This window comes from Anomaloglossus baeobatrachus, chromosome 3 (genome assembly GCF_048569485.1).
Source record: "Anomaloglossus baeobatrachus isolate aAnoBae1 chromosome 3, aAnoBae1.hap1, whole genome shotgun sequence".
NCBI lineage: Eukaryota > Metazoa > Chordata > Amphibia > Anura > Aromobatidae > Anomaloglossus > Anomaloglossus baeobatrachus.
Window position 1 is genome coordinate 279874986 of NC_134355.1, and position 24243 is coordinate 279899228.

The 24243-nt window shown below is 40.6% G+C and overlaps 2 protein-coding genes across 2 annotated transcripts in view; one reads left to right on the forward strand and one right to left on the reverse strand.

Annotated features, from left to right (window-relative positions):
* The window catches only part of RPS12 (ribosomal protein S12), a 338406-nt gene that overhangs the window by 120513 nt on the left and 193650 nt on the right, over positions 1–24243 (reverse strand). The gene's annotated exons all lie outside the window — the stretch shown is intronic.
* Positions 1–24243, forward strand: part of SLC18B1 (solute carrier family 18 member B1) — a 144729-nt gene that overhangs the window by 30642 nt on the left and 89844 nt on the right. The window contains exon 2 of the mRNA XM_075338262.1: positions 21166–21326. Within this exon, the coding sequence (XP_075194377.1) occupies positions 21174–21326 (153 nt within the window). The 5' untranslated portion in view covers positions 21166–21173. The remainder of the gene's footprint in view (positions 1–21165; positions 21327–24243) is intronic.

Below are 24243 nucleotides of genomic sequence, written 5' to 3' on the forward strand. Positions count from 1 at the left end.
CAGTGTCGTTATTTTGACGCTGCGTCGGGCGGAAGGAACGCAGCATGTAACTTTTTTTGAGCAGCGGAATCCTTTGGACTTCACTGCGCATGCTCTCTCTGGCTCCCTCCACCTGTAACCAGGGTACACATCGGGTAACCAAGGAACCCGACACTTCCCTGCTCGGCTCCACCCCCTCCCCGCACTCGTATGTATACACACACACAATAGCACGCACGCACGCACACACACACACACACAATCGCACGCGCACACACACACACACACTCTCACACTCACTCACCTGTCCCCCAGCGATGCAGTCCCCGCGGCACTGACGTCCTCAGCCATGGCCCTGCTCGGCTCCACCCACCGCACTCCGCCTCCCACTCCTGCCCCCCGCACACATTGTCGGCGACCGAACAATCAGCTGATCACCCGGCAGCCAGCTACTGTGAGTGATCAGCTGATCACCTGGCGGCCGGCTACTGTGAGTGATCGGCTGATCACCCGGTGGCCGGCTACTGTGAGTGATCGGCTGATTACCCGGTGGCCGGCTACTGTGAGTGATCGGCTGATCACCCGGTGGCCGGCTACTGTTAGTGATCAGCTGATCACCCGGCGGCGGACTACTGTTAGCGATCAGCTGATCGTTCACAATAGTCTGCCGACGGTAAAACTGTAAAAATAAAAAAACGAATTGCGTTGTTTTTCAGCATCCGTTGCATCCGTTGTGCCACTATATGCAACACATCCGTTGCATCCGTCACACAACGCAACGGATGCCGTTCAACGCAAGTGTAAAACTAGCCTTACTTGTCTCACGCTGGTAACTCCTTCCTCCTTTAAAACAAACTCTGAAGGCAGCCATCTTCCAGGCAACATCCACCCCATGGTTGGAAACGGCTAATCTATGTGAAGTGATAAAAGATGATTTCTCCACTACAAGGCATCTGATAAGAGGAAGACAGGTAGGATTCTTTTCAGTAGATCAATAACATGTATGGCCATATGAATACTTTACAAAGGTCAAAATGGTGACATATTCCCTTTCATTTTAGGAGTTCTGATTGTAGTGAGATGATTATAGACCGACTCACTGTTGCTGGATGAGGTAGATCGTTCAGAAAAATCTGAAAAATGTCACCTACAATCACCCCATATATGATCGGGGTGCATGAGCCATTAGCATTTGATGAAGTTTTCAAACTTCTTAGTAAGATCGAACTAAATGAAGCAAAAGTTATTTCAATGCCGCCTGCATTGCCTAAAGGAGGAGAAGTATATGTGTACTGCTCACAATCACCGGAAAGAGGCCATCAAATGGATTTCAAGTATGATCAGTACAGGTGGATTTGCAAAGGTTCTAATGTGAATTCACAGATTAAACATTTGCCGGTAGTTATAAAACAATACTACTACCTTAAAGACCCAAATGGTATGAGAAAACAAACATTGTATGGCTTCAAGAAACATGTATACTTTCTCAGGGTATCATCAGAGCTGAACCAAATGTATGTCATTCATTATCTCGGTGATGAAAATCTACATAGAGCCTCAGCTCATGGTAATCAAAAGCTGTCAAACCGACCTTTTAATCCTTCTATGAAAAAAGTGTTTACGGATGCTACAAATGATATTCTCAAGTCAAAGAACTGTAAGAAAGCCTACAGCAGTTTGTTGACCAATATGTTACAGTCTGAGGCCTAAAACACACTTCCGCAAAAAAAAACGTCCGTGTGACACGGTCCGTTTTTCGGGTTCGTGTTCCGTTTTTTTTGGGGTGTTTCTCCGGTACGTATGGCATCCGTGTGATGGCGTATGCGAGCCGTGTGTACGAGTAAAATGTCCGTGTTTGTGTGTAAAATGCCCGTGTATATGTACGTAGAATGTCCGTTTGTGTGTTGCACAATGTCGTTGATACATGTCGGCTGACAGCAGACAGAGTTGCGCGATGAGAATGAACTCGGGTGAACTTCACCCGACTTCATTGTCATGCCGCGGCTCTGTCTGTGTGCCGCGTACTGATTAGCGGTCACCTGTGAAGGATTCACCAGTGACCGCTAATCCCCCGAGTGACTGGAGTGAGCAGCCCTCTCTCATACTTACCGCTCCCCGATCACCAGCGCGGCGAGGAACAGCTGTGCAGAGAATACGTGGCAACAATTAATTTGAATATGCCGGCCGCTCATTAATCAATCTCGTATTCCCTGCTTTCCCCGCCCACAGGCGCCTGTGATTGGTTGCAGTCACACACGCCCACCACGCTGAGTGACAGCTGTCTCACTGCACCCAGGCGTCTGACATGATTAATCTAGGATTTAGTGGCAGCTATGGGCTGCCATTAACTCCTTATTACTCCGATTTGCCAACGCACCAGGGTAAATCGGGAAGAGCCGGGTACAGCCCCAGAACTGTCGCATTTAATGTATGCGGCAATTCTGGTCGGCTGCTGACTGATATTGTTAGGCTGGGGGGCTCCCCATAACGTGGGGCTCCCCATCCTGAGAATACCAGTCTTCAGCCATATGGCTTTTTCTGGCTGGTATTAAAATAGGGGGGGGACCGTACGCCGTTTTTTTTTAATTATTTATTTATTTTACTGCACAGTATAGACACGCCCACCGGCGGCTGTGATTGGGTGCAGTGACACAGCTGTCACTCAGCGTGGTGGGCGTGTGTGACTGCAACCAATCACAGGCGCCTGTGGGCAGTGAAAGCAAGGAATACGAGATTGTTTAATGAGCGTCCGGCATTTTCAAAATAGTAAAAGCCGCCGGAGCTTTTATAACAGCAGTGCAGCACCGCGCCGGAGATCGGGGAACGGTAAGTATGAGAGAGGGGGGGAACTGACTGACAGACAGCGAGAGGGACAGATAAGACAGAGAGACCGACTGACGGACTGAGGGAGAGAACGAAACAGAAAAAGAAAAAAGACCGACATCACATGAAAAAAGCACAAAACGTACAGGGAACAGAGATGCGACCGTGTCACTCGGACGTGCGCACAGATCCATTGACTTTCATTGGGCCCGTGCTGTGTGCTGAAAACGGACATGCTTCCGTGCAAAACGGAGACACAAACGTAGCACGCACACGGACACACGGACCTTAATGAAAAACGCACATGTGTCCTCAAACATTAAATAACATTGGTGCACGTTTGGCCGTGTCTCCGGTATATACGGAAACGGACCAAACACGCACGTTTTATACGGATGTGTGTTGCAGGCCTAACATGTATGAAATACCGCGCTACAATCAATGGGATGGACCTGACAAAAGGACAAAGATTTCAAACTTAAAAACAGACTGTCACAGACTTGATTGCATCCAAAAATTAGCTAAATAAAAACATAAGTCTGTGTATATTTAGGTTTGTATTTAGCTAAGTCTGTGACAAGAACAGTCTGTGTTTAACTTGGAAATCTTTGTCCTTTTGTCAGGTCCATCCCATTGATTGTAGCGCAGTATTTCATACTTGTGTTAGGTTTAGATTTTTACTTCTAATAAGCCAACATCCATGGTTAATTGAAATTACCAGCAGCAATCCAAATACAAGAAAGAGGTGTATTTTATTTGTCTTTATTTTATCTTTCACCTTCTTCTTTGATCCTATCATTTTTGTTGTAATTCATTTATTTATTGTTAAGAAATAAATAATTTTCAACCTTGATATTAACAATAACATTTCAATCTTTGACAATTTAGCTTCTTCTGATGATATGTTGTTAGAATTAATACACTATCTTCTCAACCTTTAATTAATAAAGGTTATACATCACCAAACCTGGAATGTTAGAGTTTTATATATTTCTACTGACCGTCATGATTTTGGCAGGATAAGTTGGGAGGTTTCATTGATACCATTTTGGGCCACATAATATTTTTTTCTATTTCACTTTTTGTGAGGCAGAATATAGAAGGACCAGAAATTCAGGGTTTTTGCTTACGCTGTTTACCACGTCATAAAAGTGATAACACAACTTTATTATTCGGGTCACTGCGATTAAAGTGATACCACTATTACATATATTATATATTTTTTTATTTGGCGCTTTAACAACTTTAAAACAATTTTATAGGGAAAAGGAATTGTTTATGCATTGTTGTGTTCTAAGTGCTGTAGCCTTCTACATTTTTCACTGATGGAACTATGTGACAGCTTGCATTTTTGCAGAATAAGATGATGTTTCCGCAGATAAAATTTTTATTTACATGTAACAATGTTTCGATCACGTTTGATTACACTTTTTTTTGGTGATATGATGAATAAAGCATATTGTTTTTCCAGTTTTTAATTTTTACTGTGTTCACTGAAGGGGTAAACTAGTGTGACAGTTGTAAACAGTGAGTCGTTACAAATGTGGCGATAACAAAAATGTGTACATTTATTGTTTAATTATTTTTTTACTTAAAAATATGTATTAACTGGTATTAAATTTTTTGAAATTTTATTTGCTCTTTATTTTTTATTTTTTTTTTACTTTTTTACTTACTCCCTTTATGAGACATCACCTTTTATTAGTTTGACTGCTGATATAATCCATTGCAATTTACCAGCATTGCAATGGATTATATGTCAGAGCTACACTTGCAGCTGACACTTTGCCTCACATATCATGCATTTAGCATGGTATACCAGGCATTCTCCAGCTGAGTGACTGAGAAGTTGTCATGACTGGTCATCATGGCAGCGGTCGCATCCACCTAAATGCCGAGAATGCTATTTATTACAGCATTTAGGGGGTTATTCCCCTCACCCCTGGCGATTTTTGCTTTGAATTTTCGTTTTTCGGTCACCTTCTTCAATAATATTTTTATTTTTTATGTCAATATAGATATATAAGGCTTCTTTTTTTGTGGGATGACTTGTACTTTTGAATGAAATGATTCATTTTACCATATACTATACAGGAAAATGGGGTAGAAAATCCAAGTGCAATGAAATTGCAAACACAAGTGCAATTTCACAATTGACTTTGGGTGTTTTATTAACCATGTTCACTACATGGTAAAACTGACATGGCAGTATGATGCCTCAGGTAAGAACCAGTTTTTAGATAACAAACATGTATACTTTTATTTAAGCAGTGTAAAACAAGAGAATTGGACTCTTTTCGCCATTTGTCGCATCCCGTAGCCAGGGCTGGGACTCGCCCGGTTCCCCTCAGTTCGATGGAGCCGGTTGTTAAAACAGCAGCCTGCTCCCGCAACTGGGAAGATCAAGAGCTGCAAACTGTCAGCCTTAGGCCCTGTGCGCACTGGAAAACGTAATTGTTTTAAGAAAATTCCACAGGGTCTGAAAGATTACCGCACCAGCGGTAAAAAACCTATAATGCTCAGGTAACATAATATACACCTGGTTATATGCCATATGCATTCATTCTCCTATTATCTACAGATATTTCATGATCACTCCACACCTATAATGCTCAGGTAACATAATATACACCTGGTTATATGCCATATGCATTCATTCTCCTATTATCTACAGATATTTCATGATCATTCCACACCTATAATTCTCAGGTAACATAATATACACCTGGTTAAATGCCATATGCATTCATTCTCCTATTATCTACATATATTTCATGATCACTCCACACCTATAATGCTCAGGTAACATAATATACACCTGGTTATATGCCATATGCATTCATTCTCCTATTATCTACATATATTTCATGATCACTCGACACCTATAATGCTCAGGTAACATAATATACACCTGGTTATATGCCATATGCGTTCATTCTCCTATTATCTACAGATATTTCATGATCATTCCACACCAATAATGCTCAGGTAACGTAATATACACCTAGTTATATGCCATATGTGTTCATTCTCCTGTAATCTACAGATATTTCATGATCATTCCACACCAATAATGCTCAGGTAACGTAATATACACCTGGTTATATGCCATATGCGCTCATTCTCCTGTAATCTACAGATATTTCATGATCATTCCACACCTATGATGCTCAGGTAACGTAATATACACCTGGTTATATGCCATATGCGCTCATTCTCCTGTAATCTACAGATATTTCATGATCATTCCACACCTATAATGCTCAGGTAACATAATATACACCTGGTTATATGCCATATGCATTCATTCTCCTATTATCTACAGATATTTCATGATCATTCCACACCAATAATGCTCAGGTAACATAATATACACCTGGTTATATGCCATATGCGTTCATTCTCCTGTAATCTACAGATATTTCATGATCATTCCACACCTATAATGCTCAGGTAACATAATATACACCTGGTTATATGGCATATGCATTCATTCTCCTATTATCTACAGATATTTCATGATCATTCCACACCTATAATGCTCAGGTAACATAATATACACCTGGTTATATGGCATATGCATTCATTCTCCTATTATCTACAGATATTTCATGATCATTCCACATCTATAATGCTCAGGTAACATAATATACACCTGGTTATATGCCATATGCATTCATTCTCCTATTATCTACAGATATTTCATGATCATTCCACACCTATAATGCTCAGGTAACATAATATACACCTGGTTATATGCCATATGTGTTCATTCTCCTATTATCCTATTATCTACAGATATTTCATAATCATTCCACACCTATAATGCTCAGGTAACATAATAGACACCTGGTTATATGCCATATGCGCTCATTCTCCTATTATCTACAGATATTTCATGATCATTCCACATCTATAATGCTCAGGTAACATAATATACACCTGGTTATATGCCATATGCGCTCATTCTCCTATTATCTACATATATTTCATAATCATTCCACACCTATAATGCTCAGGTAACATAATATACACCTGGTTATATGCCATATGCATTCATTCTCCTATTATCTACAGATATTTCATAATCATTCCACACCTATAATGCTCAGGTAACATAATATACACCTGGTTATATGCCATATGCATTCATTCTCCTATTATCTACAGATATTTCATGATCATTCCACACCTATAATGCTCAGGTAACATAATATACACCTGGTTATATGGCATATGCATTCATTCTCCTGTAATCTACAGATATTTCATGATCATTCCACACCTATAATGCTCAGGTAACATAATATACACCTGGTTATATGCCATATGCATTCATTCTCCTATTATCTACAGATATTTCATGATCATTCCACACCTATAATGCTCAGGTAACATAATATATACCTGGTTATATGCCATATGCATTCATTCTCCTATTATCTACAGATATTTCATGGTCATTCCACACCTATAATGCTGAGGTAACATAATATACACCTGGTTATATGCCATATGTGTTCATTCTCCTATTATCTACAGATATTTCATGATCATTCCACACCTATAATGCTCAGGTAACATAATATACACCTGGTTATATGCCATATGTGTTCATTCTCCTATTATCTACAGATATTTCATGATCATTCCACACCTATAATGCTCAGGTAACATAATATACACCTGGTTATATGCCATATGCGTTCATTCTCCTATTATCTACAGATATTTCATGATCATTCCACACCTATAATGCTCAGGTAACATAATATACACCTGGTTATATGCCATATGTGTTCATTCTCCTGTAATCTACAGATATTTCATGATCATTCCACACCTATAATGCTCAGGTAACATAATATACACCTGGTTATATGCCATATGCGTTCATTCTCCTATTATCTACAGATATTTCATGATCATTCCACACCTAGAATGCTCAGGTAACATAATATACACCTGATTATATGCCATATGCGTCCATTCTCCTATTATCTACAGATATTTCATGATCATTCCACAGCTATAATGCTCAGGTAACATAATATACACCTGGTTATATGCCATATGTGTTCATTCTTCTATTATCTACAGATATTTCATGATCATTCCACACCAATAATGCTCAGGTAACATAATATACACCTGGTTATATGCCATATGCGTTCATTCTCCTGTAATCTACAGATATTTCATGATCATTCCACACCAATAATGCTCAGGTAACGTAATATACACCTGGTTATATGCCATATGCGCTCATTCTCCTGTAATCTACAGATATTTCATGATCATTCCACACCTATAATGCTCAGGTAACGTAATATACACCTGGTTATATGCCATATGCGCTCATTCTCCTGTAATCTACAGATATTTCATGATCATTCCACACCTATAATGCTCAGGTAACATAATATACACCTGGTTATATGCCATATGCGCTCATTCTCCTGTAATCTACAGATATTTCATGATCATTCCACACCTATAATGCTCAGGTAACATAATATATACCTGGTTATATGGCATATGCGTTCATTCTCCTATTATCTACAGATATTTCATAATCATTCCACACCTATAATGCTCAGGTAACATAATATACACCTGGTTATATGCCATATGCGCTCATTCTCCTGTAATCTACAGATATTTCATGATCATTCCACACCTATAATGCTCAGGTAACGTAATATACACCTGGTTATATGCCATATGCGCTCATTCTCCTGTAATCTACAGATATTTCATGATCATTCCACACCTATAATGCTCAGGTAACATAATATACACCTGGTTATATGCCATATGCGCTCATTCTCCTGTAATCTACAGATATTTCATGATCATTCCACACCTATAATGCTCAGGTAACATAATATATACCTGGTTATATGGCATATGCGTTCATTCTCCTATTATCTACAGATATTTCATAATCATTCCACACCTATAATGCTCAGGTAACGTAATATATACCTGGTTATATGCCATATGCATTCATTCTCCTATTATCTACAGATATTTCATGATCATTCCACACCTATAATGCTCAGGTAACGTAATATATACCTGGTTATATGCCATATGCATTCATTCTCCTATTATCTACAGATATTTCATGATCATTCCACACCTATAATGCTCAGGTAACATAATATACACCTGGTTATATGCCATATGCATTCATTCTCCTATTATCTACAGATATTTCATGATCATTCCGCACCTATAATGATCAGGTAACATAATATACACCTGGTTATATGCCATATGCATTCATTCTCCTGTAATCTACAGATATTTCATGATCATTCCACACCTATAATGCTCAGGTAACATAATATACACCTGGTTATATGCCATATGCGCTCATTCTCCTGTAATCTACAGATATTTCATGATCATTCCACACCTATAATGCTCAGGTAACGTAATATACACCTGGTTATATGCCATATGCATTCATTCTCCTATTATCTACAGATATTTCATGATCATTCCACACCTATAATGCTCAGGTAACATAATATACACCTGGTTATATGCCATATGCGTTCATTCTCCTATTATCTACAGATATTTCATGATCATTCCACACCTATAATGCTCAGGTAACATAATATACACCTGGTTATATGCCATATGCGTTCATTCTCCTATTATCTACAGATATTTCATGATCATTCCACACCTATAATGCTCAGGTAACGTAATATACACCTGGTTATATGCCATATGCATTCATTCTCCTATTATCTACAGATATTTCATGATCATTCCACACCTATAATGCTCAGGTAACATAATATACACCTGGTTATATGCCATATGCGTTCATTCTCCTATTATCTACAGATATTTCATGATCATTCCACACCTATAATGCTCAGGTAACATAATATACACCTGGTTATATGCCATATGTGTTCATTCTCCTATTATCTACAGATATTTCATGATCATTCCACACCTATAATGCTCAGGTAACATAATATACACCTGGTTATATGCCATATGCGCTCATTCTCCTGTAATCTACAGATATTTCATGATCAGTCCACACCTATAATGCTCAGGTAACATAATATACACCTGGTTATATGCCATATGTGTTCATTCTCCTATTATCTACAGATATTTCATGATCATTCCACACCTATAATGCTCAGGTAACATAATATACACCTGGTTATATGCCATATGCATTCATTCTCCTATTATCTACAGATATTTCATGATCATTCCACACCTATAATGCTCAGGTAACATAATATACACCTGGTTATATGCCATATGCATTCATTCTCCTATTATCTACAGATATTTCATGATCATTCCACACCTATAATGCTCAGGTAACATAATATACACCTGGTTATATGCCATATGTGTTCATTCTCCTATTATCTACAGATATTTCATGATCATTCCACACCTATAATGCTCAGGTAACATAATATACACCTGGTTATATGCCATATGCATTCATTCTCCTATTATCTACAGATATTTCATGATCATTCCACACCTATAATGCTCAGGTAACATAATATACACCTGGTTATATGCCATATGCATTCATTCTCCTATTATCTACAGATATTTCATGATCATTCCACACCTATAATGCTCAGGTAACATAATATACACCTGGTTATATGCCATATGCATTCATTCTCCTATTATCTACAGATATTTCATAATCATTCCACACCTATAATGCTCAGGTAACATAATATACACCTGGTTATATGCCATATGCATTCATTCTCCTATTATCTACAGATATTTCATGATCATTCCGCACCTATAATGATCAGGTAACATAATATACACCTGGTTATATGCCATATGCGCTCATTCTCCTGTAATCTACAGATATTTCATGATCATTCCACACCTATAATGCTCAGGTAACATAATATACACCTGGTTATATGCCATATGCGCTCATTCTCCTGTAATCTACAGATATTTCATGATCAGTCCACACCTATAATGCTCAGGTAACATAATATACACCTGGTTATATGCCATATGTGTTCATTCTCCTATTATCTACAGATATTTCATGATCATTCCACACCTATAATGCTCAGGTAACATAATATACACCTGGTTATATGCCATATGCATTCATTCTCCTATTATCTACAGATATTTCATAATCATTCCACACCTATAATGCTCAGGTAACATAATATACACCTGGTTATATGCCATATGCATTCATTCTCCTATTATCTACAGATATTTCATGATCATTCCGCACCTATAATGATCAGGTAACATAATATACACCTGGTTATATGCCATATGCGCTCATTCTCCTGTAATCTACAGATATTTCATGATCATTCCACACCTATAATGCTCAGGTAACATAATATACACCTGGTTATATGCCATATGCGCTCATTCTCCTGTAATCTACAGATATTTCATGATCAGTCCACACCTATAATGCTCAGGTAACATAATATACACCTGGTTATATGCCATATGTGTTCATTCTCCTATTATCTACAGATATTTCATGATCATTCCACACCTATAATGCTCAGGTAACATAATATACACCTGGTTATATGCCATATGCATTCATTCTCCTATTATCTACAGATATTTCATGATCATTCCACACCTATAATGCTCAGGTAACATAATATACACCTGGTTATATGCCATATGCATTCATTCTCCTATTATCTACAGATATTTCATGATCATTCCACACCTATAATGCTCAGGTAACATAATATACACCTGGTTATATGCCATATGTGTTCATTCTCCTATTATCTACAGATATTTCATGATCATTCCACACCTATAATGCTCAGGTAACATAATATACACCTGGTTATATGCCATATGCATTCATTCTCCTATTATCTACAGATATTTCATGATCATTCCACACCTATAATGCTCAGGTAACATAATATACACCTGGTTATATGCCATATGCATTCATTCTCCTATTATCTACAGATATTTCATGATCATTCCACACCTATAATGCTCAGGTAACATAATATACACCTGGTTATATGCCATATGCATTCATTCTCCTATTATCTACAGATATTTCATAATCATTCCACACCTATAATGCTCAGGTAACATAATATACACCTGGTTATATGCCATATGCATTCATTCTCCTATTATCTACAGATATTTCATGATCATTCCGCACCTATAATGATCAGGTAACATAATATACACCTGGTTATATGCCATATGCGCTCATTCTCCTGTAATCTACAGATATTTCATGATCATTCCACACCTATAATGCTCAGGTAACATAATATACACCTGGTTATATGCCATATGCGCTCATTCTCCTGTAATCTACAGATATTTCATGATCATTCCACACCTATAATGCTCAGGTAACGTAATATACACCTGGTTATATGCCATATGCATTCATTCTCCTATTATCTACAGATATTTCATGATCATTCCACACCTATAATGCTCAGGTAACATAATATACACCTGGTTATATGCCATATGCGTTCATTCTCCTATTATCTACAGATATTTCATGATCATTCCACACCTATAATGCTCAGGTAACATAATATACACCTGGTTATATGCCATATGCGTTCATTCTCCTATTATCTACAGATATTTCATGATCATTCCACACCTATAATGCTCAGGTAACGTAATATACACCTGGTTATATGCCATATGCATTCATTCTCCTATTATCTACAGATATTTCATGATCATTCCACACCTATAATGCTCAGGTAACATAATATACACCTGGTTATATGCCATATGCGTTCATTCTCCTATTATCTACAGATATTTCATGATCATTCCACACCTATAATGCTCAGGTAACATAATATACACCTGGTTATATGCCATATGCGCTCATTCTCCTGTAATCTACAGATATTTCATGATCAGTCCACACCTATAATGCTCAGGTAACATAATATACACCTGGTTATATGCCATATGTGTTCATTCTCCTATTATCTACAGATATTTCATGATCATTCCACACCTATAATGCTCAGGTAACATAATATACACCTGGTTATATGCCATATGCATTCATTCTCCTATTATCTACAGATATTTCATGATCATTCCACACCTAGAATGCTCAGGTAACATAATATACACCTGGTTATATGCCATATGCATTCATTCTCCTATTATCTACAGATATTTCATGATCATTCCACACCTATAATGCTCAGGTAACATAATATACACCTGGTTATATGCCATATGTGTTCATTCTCCTATTATCTACAGATATTTCATGATCATTCCACACCTATAATGCTCAGGTAACATAATATACACCTGGTTATATGCCATATGCATTCATTCTCCTATTATCTACAGATATTTCATGATCATTCCACACCTATAATGCTCAGGTAACATAATAGACACCTGGTTATATGCCATATGCATTCATTCTCCTATTATCTACAGATATTTCATAATCATTCCACACCTATAATGCTCAGGTAACATAATATACACCTGGTTATATGCCATATGCATTCATTCTCCTATTATCTACAGATATTTCATAATCATTCCACACCTATAATGCTCAGGTAACATAATATACACCTGGTTATATGCCATATGCATTCATTCTCCTATTATCTACAGATATTTCATGATCATTCCACACCTATAATGCTCAGGTAACATAATATACACCTGGTTATATGCCATATGCATTCATTCTCCTATTATCTACAGATATTTCATGTTCATTCCATGTCTAACTTGCCCAAGAAACCTTTTATACATCTACATAATATACACCTAATAAGTTATTATCTTCATTCTTTTTATTTATTCCTTTTCATCATTCTTTTTAGTATGTCCCACAAATTTGTCTCTGCTTCTATATAATAAACTAAATGGTTTGTAAAATGAATGAGATGCTGGTATTGTCTGTACATAGTGAATCAATTGTATTGTGCCAATAACTGCTCATACAGGGGGACCACTCCTGCACAGGGGCCTACCGGGGGTTTAACCCTTTCACGACCGGCCGATTTTTCGCTTTCCGTTTTTTTTTTTCGCCATTCTTTTTCTGAAAGACGTAACTTTTTTATTTTTCAGTCAATATGGTCATGTGAGGGCTCATTTTTTGCGGAACGAGCTGTACTTTTAAATGAAACCATCAGTTTTACCATATTGTGTACTAGAAAATGGCAAAAAAATTCCAAATGCTGAAAAATTGCAAAAAAAGTGCGATAGCACTATGGTTTTTGAGATATTTTATTCACTGTGTTCACTATATGGTAAAACTGATGTGTGGGTGTGATGCCTCAGGTCAGTGCGAGTTCGTAGACACCAAACATGTATAGGTTTACTTTTATATTAGGGGTTAAAAAAAAATCGGAAGTTTGTCCGAAAAAAGTGGCGCACGTTTTACGCCATATTCCGTGACCCGTAGCGTTCTCATTTTTCGGGATCTTAGGCTCAATGACGGCTTATTTTTTGCGTCTCGAGCTGACGTTTTTAACGGTACCATTTTTGCGCAGATGCTACGTTTTGATCGCCTCTTATTGCATTTTGCGCAAAAGTTGTGGCGACAAAAAAACGTCGTTTTGGCGTTTGGAATTTTTTTGCCGCTACGCCGTTTACTGATCAGATTAATTGATTTTATATTTTGATAGATCGGGCGTTTCTAAACGCGGCGATACCAAATGTGTGTATATTTTTTATTTTTTTAACCCTTTAATTTTCAATGGGGCGAATGGGGGGTGATTTGAACTTTTAGGTTTTTTTGTTTTTTTTTAATTTTTTAAAACTTATTTTTTTACTTTTTTTTTTTATTTTACTAGTCCCCCTAGGGGGCTATTGCGATCAGCATTCCGATCGCTCTGCAGTATCTGCTGATCACAGCTGGAAGGCTGTAAACAGCAGATACGCTGTCTTTCTCTTTTGCTGTGCCTCGGGCACAGCGAAAGTGAAACCAATTCATGTGTAGTACAGGAGTCATCACATGACCCTGTACTACCATGACAACTATCGGGAGTCACGTGATCGCGTCAAGTGACTTCCGGTTTCGGCGGTAAGTAAAACTTTACCGCGATTGCGCTTATAATGGCGCTGTCATGTATTGACAGCGCCATTATAAGGGGTTAATCGGCACGAGCAGATAACGATTCTGCTCGTGCCTAGCAGGCACACATCTCAGCTGTGAAAATCAGCTGAGATGTGTGCCGATCGCGGCATGCTGCCGCCGGAGGACCGCGGGCAGTAAGATTATGTCATTTAGGACGTAATTTTACGGCCCGCGGTCGTTAAGGGGTTAAACTGTTCCACTGTGGACCAGTCTAAGCCTGCGTGTGTATGTATGTATGTATGTATAATATATATATATATATATATATATATATATATGTGTATATATATGTATATATATATATATATATATATATATATATATAATATCTCCTATCCTTTAAAAAAAAATAAAAAAAAAATACGTGTCTATGGTGGGACACAATAGACCTAACTATAGTGGAAGCCCTGGTGTTAGCTCTCTTTGACTGCTATGTGCACGCATTGAGTATTTGAATGCAGAAATTTTGCCACATTTACGATGCGTTTTTGGACATCAGTGATTGCTATAGAGCTACATAATAGAAATACATGTTCGCTATGGCTAGATAGACAGATATATACACATGATTGCATAACCCTCCCAACAAATGGCAACTTGGATGACTAATAAATTGGTGAAAGAGGGACAGCGGCTGCGGTTGGTATTTTTTGGCTGGGAAGGGCCCAATAACAATGGACCTACCCAGCCTAATAATACCAACCGCAGCTGTCTTCTTACCCTTGGCTGGGTATTAAAAATAGGGGGTCCCCATGTCATTATTTTAATTTATTTATTTAATCATGAAAAGCTGTCCAGTAAGCTCCAAAGGGTGTAAGGGCTTGTGCGCACGTTGCGTAATTACATGCATTTACGCTGTGTATTGCACTGCAGTGTAAATGCATGCGTCCTGCGTCCCCTGCACAGTCTATGTAGATTGTGCATGATACGTGCGCACAATGCTTTTATGAACGCAGCGATTTGGGTGCTAAAATTTTGACCCAAATCCGTGCGTTCATAAAATGAGCATGTCATTTAATTTGTGCGCTATGGATGCAGCTCCCACTCTGTCTATGGTGGGGGCAGCATCCCGAGCACATGAAATCGGCTTTTTTTGTACAAAAAAACTGCATCCATTTGCAGTGTTTCTGCAGCGGTTTGACGCGCACATGTGCTGTCAAATCACTGCAGAATATTCAGCAGTTACGTGCGCATGAGCCCTTATTCCGTTTGTCTGTCACTCTGTTTATCTATATCTACATTTATCTATTATCTTTATCTTTTTATTTTTCTGTCAATATAGCTATATGAGGGCTTGTTTATTGCAGGACGAGTTGTCCTTTTGAATAAAACCATTAGTTCTACCATGTAGTGTACTGGAAATGGGAAAAAAATTCCAAGTGCGGGGAAATTGCAAAAAAAAGTGCAAATGTACAATTGTTTTTCTAGTCTTTTTTTTTTTACCACGTTCATTGTATGGTAAAACTGATGTGTCAGTATGATGTTTCATGTTGGTATGAGTTCATAGATACCAAACATATATACTTTTTACTTTTATCTAAGAGGGGAAAAAAAAAATCAGTCGTTTGTCCAAAAACAGAATTGCGCTTTTGTCGCCATTTTCCGAGACCTGTAGCGTTCTCATTTTTCGGGATCTGGTGCTCAGTGGTGGCTTATTATTTGTGTCTTGACCTGGTGTTTCTACTAAAATAATAACTTTTTGCATAGATGAGACATTTTGATCACCTGTTATTGCATTTTATGCAATGTTGCGGCGACCAAAAAAATCGTAATTGTGATGTTTGCAATTATTGTTCTCGCTACACCCTGTACAAATCAGATTAATTGGTTTTATATTTGAGTAGCTGTAGTACCCGGCATTGCCCGGGATAGTAACCTTCTCTCTGTCTCTCTCCCAGTCTCTGTCTGTGTGTCGCTCTGTGTCTGTCTCTGTGTGTGTCTGGCTGTTTCTTTCTTTGCCCGGTCTGTCTCTTTGCCCGGTCTGTCTCTTTGCCCGGTCTGTCTCTTTGCCCGGTCTGTCTCTTTGCCCGGTCTGTCTCTTTGCCCGGTCTGTCTCTTTGCCCGGTCTGTCTCTTTGCCCGGTCTGTCTCTTTGCCCGGTCTGTCTCTCTGCCCGGTCTGTCTCTCTGCCCGGTCTGTCTCTCTGTCCGGTCTGTCTCTCTGTCCGGTCTGTCTCTCTGTCCGGTCTGTCTCTCTGCCCGGTCTGTCTCTCTGCCCGGTCTGTCTCTCTGCCCGGTCTGTCTCTCTGCCCGGTCTGTCTCTCTGCCCGGTCTGTCTCTCTGCCCGGTCTGTCTCTCTGCCCGGTCTGTCTCTCTGCCCGGTCTGTCTCTCTGCCCGGTCTGTCTCTCTGCCCGGTCTGTCTCTTTCCAGGTCTCTCTTTGGCCGTTTATCTCTGCCTCTTTCCAGGGCTGTCTCTGTCTGTGTCTGTCTGTGTCTCTCTGTCTCTTTCTCTCTTTCGCTCTCTCTCTATCCGTCTCCCCACCGACATCTTATTGCCTCACACATAAGCTTCTTATACTAACAGTTTATTTTGTTCCTATAGCAACCACTGACAGTTGCTATTTATAGCCTGTAGCTCCCACCTCCATTCAGTTTAATAGATTTATGATTTTTGGAGAGTAAGTGTAAAGTGCGGGGTTAAATTTTCCCACCCAAACATTAGTCTATGATGTTCCCTGAGTCATATAGGGTGTCTGTGCAAAATTTTGTGATTGTAAATGCAACGGTGCACACACACACACACACACACACACACACACACACACACACACACGTACACTCAGCTTTATACATTAGATATTATGATAGAACGGGCATTTCTGAAAGCGTCGATACCAAATATGTGTAAGTTTTTTATTTTTCATTGTTTGTTTTATTTTCAATGGGGTGAAAAGGGGGGTGATTTGATCCTTTTTGTTTTTTTTGTTTTTTTTTTTTTTGTTTTTCATTTCTTAAAACTTTTTTTTTGTTTTCAACAATTTTACTAGTCCTAGGCGACTTTATTGCTGTATTCTCCAATCGCTTATGCTGATCAGAGCGATCCTGCGGCATCATTCTGATTGGCGAAAATGCAGGCACTGTGTTGGCTCTCACAGGAAGTGGGTCATGGTAGTGTCATGGGTCAACAGTTGACCCCGCGCTACCATAGCAACACCATGGAGCCATGTCATCATGACACTGGGCCGTCAATGGAGACAGGGAAGTCCTCATTGCTGCCATTTATTTTACGCTGTCAGATTTTGATAGCGCGATCTAAGTATTTAGCAGGCGCAGGTGGATCTTTGATCTCTGATCCACCTGTGCCTGTTAGCTGCACATGTCTTTTTCTGGTAAAAAGATCCTATACCTGAGACTATTGGTTTCAAAGGGGGGAGGGAAAATATCTTTGTGGACTTTATGAAGTGAGCGGTATATAGGAATCACTGGGTGACATACGTGCAAATAATACATCAGGTTATTATTTAAAACTCCCATTGACAAGCCCTCCTCCAGAATCTTTAATTGTAAATCGTTATATACTGTAGTTGGGTCCCCTGATAAGTCTCTGTAAACATTTTAGATTTTCCCTATCTATAAGATTTAATTTTTTGCCTAGACCTGTATTTAGAATTACTATAGTACTCCCTTTATCTGCTTGGCGTATCATAAGATCCTTTTTATTCTTAAGGGTATGTAAGGCTAGGCGTGCAATGGGTGACAGGATATCATTCATAGGGGTTTCCTTCCTAATGTTCTTTAATTCTATTAGCTCCTCTTCCACCAGATCCTGGAGTTGGTCTAGAACCACCGGGCATGATTTGAGGGGATAGAAGAATGGATTAGTTGTCATAAAATTAGCAGTAATGCGATTACTATGGACTACAATTCTAGGGTCCATAAACTCCAAGACCAGTAAAGTTTTTTTGATCTCAGAAAGGCAGAATCTTTCGTCCACGAATTCACTCAGGTGTCTTCAATAAAATGGCACCGGAGACCGCGGTATGTAGATGCGCTGCCTTTGGCATTGTTATTGAAGCCTTCAAGTTCCATGTCACCAAAGTACTGCAATAATGACGGTGGCACAAAATTTAAATAAACAAAAGCGAGTCAAGGCAGAGGGCAGGATTGTTTAAAGGAGACCCGAGCTACAAGCTTTGACCCCGATGCTCAAGCCCTTACACAAATGACATCTTTATGGAACCTGTGAGCACTGATTACTCAGCAAGCCAGCCTGGGATTTTTTATCTAAAGGTATGCTTTTAATCAGGATCACAGTGCCATTAGGGCACTGCCTCTAGTTTATAGTCCAAAAACCTGCTGATAGGTTCCATTTAACGTTACAAACCTGGAAACACGTTGACAACGTACAATGACATTTGGAACAATGGTGTTGCTTAACATGGACCATATGTCACACAACAGTAACTTGACTCTGCAGTTGTAGCATCAGAGAGGTGCATATATAAATAATAGAGTAAACCTGCAGTAATCAGGTCTGAGCCATGTATGGAAGCCCCACCAGCCAATACATTATGTATATGATCAGTGGATGTCCAACAGTCTTGTATGTATCCTTAATGGGGAATCTGATACTGACCCAGCTCATGGTGTAGCACACTGCTCCTTTGCCTCACAATCCACTAAGTGCTTTGTTGCCTACTTTGTGAGGGCATGATGAGGCGGAGCTGGAGCATTCGCCCAAAATACATTAAAAATCCACTAGTTTTTATAATAATAGTAATGATGATGATGATGATGATGATGATGATGATGATGATGATGATGATGATAAGCAACAGCAAAAAAAATAGCAAAACCTTGATGTATCCACAAATAGATTTTAGGCATGTTTTTCCATAGGTATTGTTACTGAGGCCTCCTACTATAGTATGGGCAATATTTGTCCAAATAATACTCTTGAAAGAAGCGGGGATCAGGAATTTAAAATTTGGATTAGAGTCCAATTTTTTATTAGAAATAAAGTCTTATGAATGTAAATGTGGGAATCTGGTTTTCAGGTTTTTGCTACCTCATCAGAGAGCAGCATAATGTAGTAAGAGGCCCTGGTTGCAAAGATGTATCACTTAAGGGTGCTTTACCCGCTGCGACATCGCTAGCGACAGCTAGTGATGTCGTGCGCGATAGCACCCGCCCCCGTCGTTCGTGCGACATTTGGTAATCGCTGCCGTAGCGAACATTATTGCTATGTCAGTGTCACACGCACATACCTTTGCAGCGACGTCGCTGTGACCGCCGAACGATCCCTCCTTCATGAGGGAGGTGCGTTAGGCGTCATAGCGACGTCACTGCGGCGTCACTAAGCGGCCGCCCAATAGCAGAGGAGGGGCGGAGATGAGCGGCTGGAACATGCCTCCCACCTCCTTCCTTCCTCATTGACAGTGGATGTAGATAAGGAGATGTTTGTCGTTCCTGCGGCGTCACACATAGAGATGTGTGACGCCGCAGGAACGATGAACAACCAGCGGCATGCACCACCAACGATATTATAAAAAGGCGCGACTTGTCAACGATCAGTGATATTTGACGCTTTTGCGATCGTTGATCGTCGCTCCTTGGTGTCACACGCTGCGATGTCGCTAACGGCACCAAATGTGCGTCACTAACGACGTGACCTCGACGATATATTGTTAGCGATATCGCAGCGTGTAAAGCACCCTTTAGTTTACTGGGAGCAGCAGTTGAGATACAATCAGAGTTTATAGATGTAGCATGTAACAAAGCTCAGAAAGCCAACCACACCGACACCACAGCTTTCTGTGTACATTGTATATTGACAATGAGGTAGTCATCAGAGGAGAAGGTGTAGTCAGACATCTGCTCATAAGTCCTGTAGTCCTGGCAGTGATACTGTCCTGCTGATAAAACCTTCATCATGAGTAAAGTACGGCATACAGCCTGGTAAGTGACACATTACTGAATTCAGTGTTTTAATCCCTACAGCATGCTATCCTTAGAAAAATCTGCTGACAGATTCCCTTTCAAACCTCCAGCAGTCATTCTTGGATGATTTCCACTGTTTCTTGCTAGTCTATGCTTAAAACAAGTGGCCAAAACTGTGACATGCCAGCTTTCGCAACCTCATTTCCTTAGCCAATGAATGGTTCGGGGGACACGGAGGAGGCATTTATTTGATAGATATTTATCTCCATTCCTGTATTTAATAATTCCAAGTTTATTCTGACATCTTATTTCTTTGTGTTTTAATTCTAGATAACGACATGTCTGAGAGCACTGACCTCATGCCGGAAAGCGACACCAACAGTAGACGCAAACTATCTAGCAATCAAATCCTAACGATGATTTCTGCTGCCTCCCTAAACTTTAGCTCCATGATATGTTATTCGATTTTGGGACCCTTCTTTCCTCAAGAGGTACTATATAATGTCACTTATCTGTTTTCTAGTTGGTGGCAGCCAAGGAAACACTTGTGCCATGTAGTCTAAGAATGTAAAAAAAGTCTATTAGGGTTCACTCACATCTGCGTGTGCAATATGGCTTCTTTTTTGCACCTGAACATTATATATGTTTCACATCAATTTATCTATCTATGTACTTGTATCTATCTCTTATTATAGCATTGCACTCTCAGATTTTATACACAGATGGACTGAACCCTTGGGCTATGTGCTCACGTGTGCTTTTTTCCTGTGTTTTGGCTGCATTTTAAACTGCACCGTGTCAATGACAAAATGCATGCGTTGTGCTTCGCTAGCAAAGTCTATGATAAATCAAAAATTTCCATGCGCATGTTGCTTATTTTTCTTTTGTCTTTCTCTTTTTATTTCTTTCTCTCTCTCTCGCTCTGTCTCTCTCTCTGTCTCTCTCTCTGTCTCTCTCTCTGTCTCTCTCTCTGTCTCTCTCTCTGTCTCTCTCTGTGTCTCTCTCTGTGTCTCTCTCTGTGTCTCTCTCTGTCTCTCTCTCTGTCTCTCTCTTTCTCTCTTTCTCTCTCTCTCTTATTCATACTCACCGATCACCGGCACGGCGCTGCACAGCTGTCATGCTGCTCCTGCAGCTTCTCCTCATCTCATATTCACTGCTTCCCCCACCTATGATTGGTTGCAGTCAGATGAGCCCCCATGCTGATTGACATCTGTCTCACTGCAACCAATCACAGCCGCCAGTGGGCGCGTCTATATGCAGTACAATAATTAAATAAATAATAAAAAGAAAAGACGTGCGGTCCCCCCAATTGATACCCAGCCAAGATAAAGCCACACAGCTGAGGGCTGGTATGCTCAGACTGGTGAGGCCTATCATTTTTAGGCTGCCCCCCAGCCTAACAATATCAGCCCAAGCTGCCCGGAATTGCCGCATCCATTAGATGCGACAATCCCAGGAACTTGCCCAACAATTCCCGAATTGCCCTGGTGCAGTGGTAATCAGGGTAATAAAGAGTTAATGGGAGCCCATAGCTGCCACCAAGTCCTAGATTAATCATGGCAGGGGTCTTGAGACACCCCCCCATGATTAATCTGTAAGTGAAAGTAAATAAACACATACACCCAAAAATCCTTTTATTTGGAATAAAAGACAAAAAAACACCCTCTTTTACCACTTTATTAACCCCCCAAACACCCCTCCAAGTCTGATGTAATCCACACGAGGTCCCACAACGCTTTCAGCGCTGCTACATCGGAAGCTGACAGCAAGCGGCCATAGAGCACGACCGCTTCACGTAGCAACTGAAGCGAGTCGCACGATTAGCAGTGACCTGACTCAAGTTACCCGCAGCCACAGGCGAGTCCTTCACCTGTGACCGCAAATCAGGCCGCAGGATGACAGTGAACTCGGGTGAAGCTCTGATGTGTCACCCAGCGAAGGAGGTACTCGGTCTCGGGCGGTTGAAAACAGGAATGTCACTTCGGATGGCCATTGCCCAGTCCCGTGCCCTGGGGACGCTTAATGAAATGGCAGGGGCTATTTACAAGGGATAATGAAATTAATGTTCGTGACGCCACCTGCAGTAGTGCGGCAAGGTAATAGGTGCCGCCACTGCTGCTTGTGAGGGAATGGGGCTGATGGAATCAACAGCAAGTGTGTTAACCCCCTACGCAGGTAGGGTAAACCCTAGTGTCCTCCAGGTGCTGGACGAGGGGGACCGTGCAGAAACAGATTGAGACCTCTTGGTGTTGGATGAGGTACACAATGCAGGAAACAGGGACACACACTGCTCTGGTTACCGTGGTGCTGAATGAGGTGCAGGCTGAAAGGAATCAAGACAGACAAAGTCCAAGTGAAACAGGGAGTCTTTACTGAAGATTTACTCACAGGTTACACTCCCCTGGTGCTGGGGACAGATTCCTTTTGTCTGTGTAGCCTGGCTATGGCCCCCTCTGTGCACTTCTCTTCCACAGCTCTGTCAGAGTGCCCTGCAGACCCCGCAGCCCGCTTCTTCTCCCCTGTGCATTGTGCGATGATCTTCAGGCCTCGCACCCGGACCTGACACCCAGCCGGGTGTCCTCCTCCTTCCTTCCCCTCTCTCTGGCTCTGTCTGGACTTGTCTGATTTTCTCCTCCATTTCACTCACCAACCCCTCCCCTTCCCTCTAGGGACCTAGCTACAGGAGGGTTGGATTTACACATCCTAGGCAACCTCCACTTCCTGGACAGGCTTTACACCATAGGATGGCCAACCCTCTTGTGGTTCAGTGTTGTGTGAGTGTTTTAGGTGTGTGCGGGTTTAGCCAGAGCTAGGACTCCAGGAACCAGGTTGCAAATCTTAGTAGCATGATCACAGGGGTGCTATATTCCCCCTTGATTAAACACAGCACGTCCTCGGGCTGAAAAAGAAATAACACATATGCATAACATAGGCACATTACTTCGAACGTGGCAACTGAGTGGCCAATATTAGAACACCTGGAAATGCTACCGGTTGTAGCCCGCTCTACTGCAGTCCCTTCTTGCGACAGTCCTTTTTCCCTAGTCCCCTCCCCTTGACCCGCCACCCAAAACACCTGGATCCCTGGTGCCACCTCTAGTCATGGTGCTGCACTACCCAGAGTTCCTTGTGTTGTCCATGGTGACTGATGCAAGGAGCAGTTCCTGCTGGCTCACTCCGGTGAGTCGCACAACTGGTGCAGCTATGGGAACCGGTCCCGGCTCCCTGGTCCTGGACGCCCTCCTTTAGTGGCAGGGCACTTGGCATGTTCGGTGCCACTGCGCCAGACGCTGCAATTTCTGGGCTGTCGCCGTCTCTCTGCGCCTCCATCCCGTCAGTCCCCCTCAATTATTTTCCACCACTCTCGCGAGGACTGGGGCACACTGGGAGCTTCCGGGTCCAGTTACT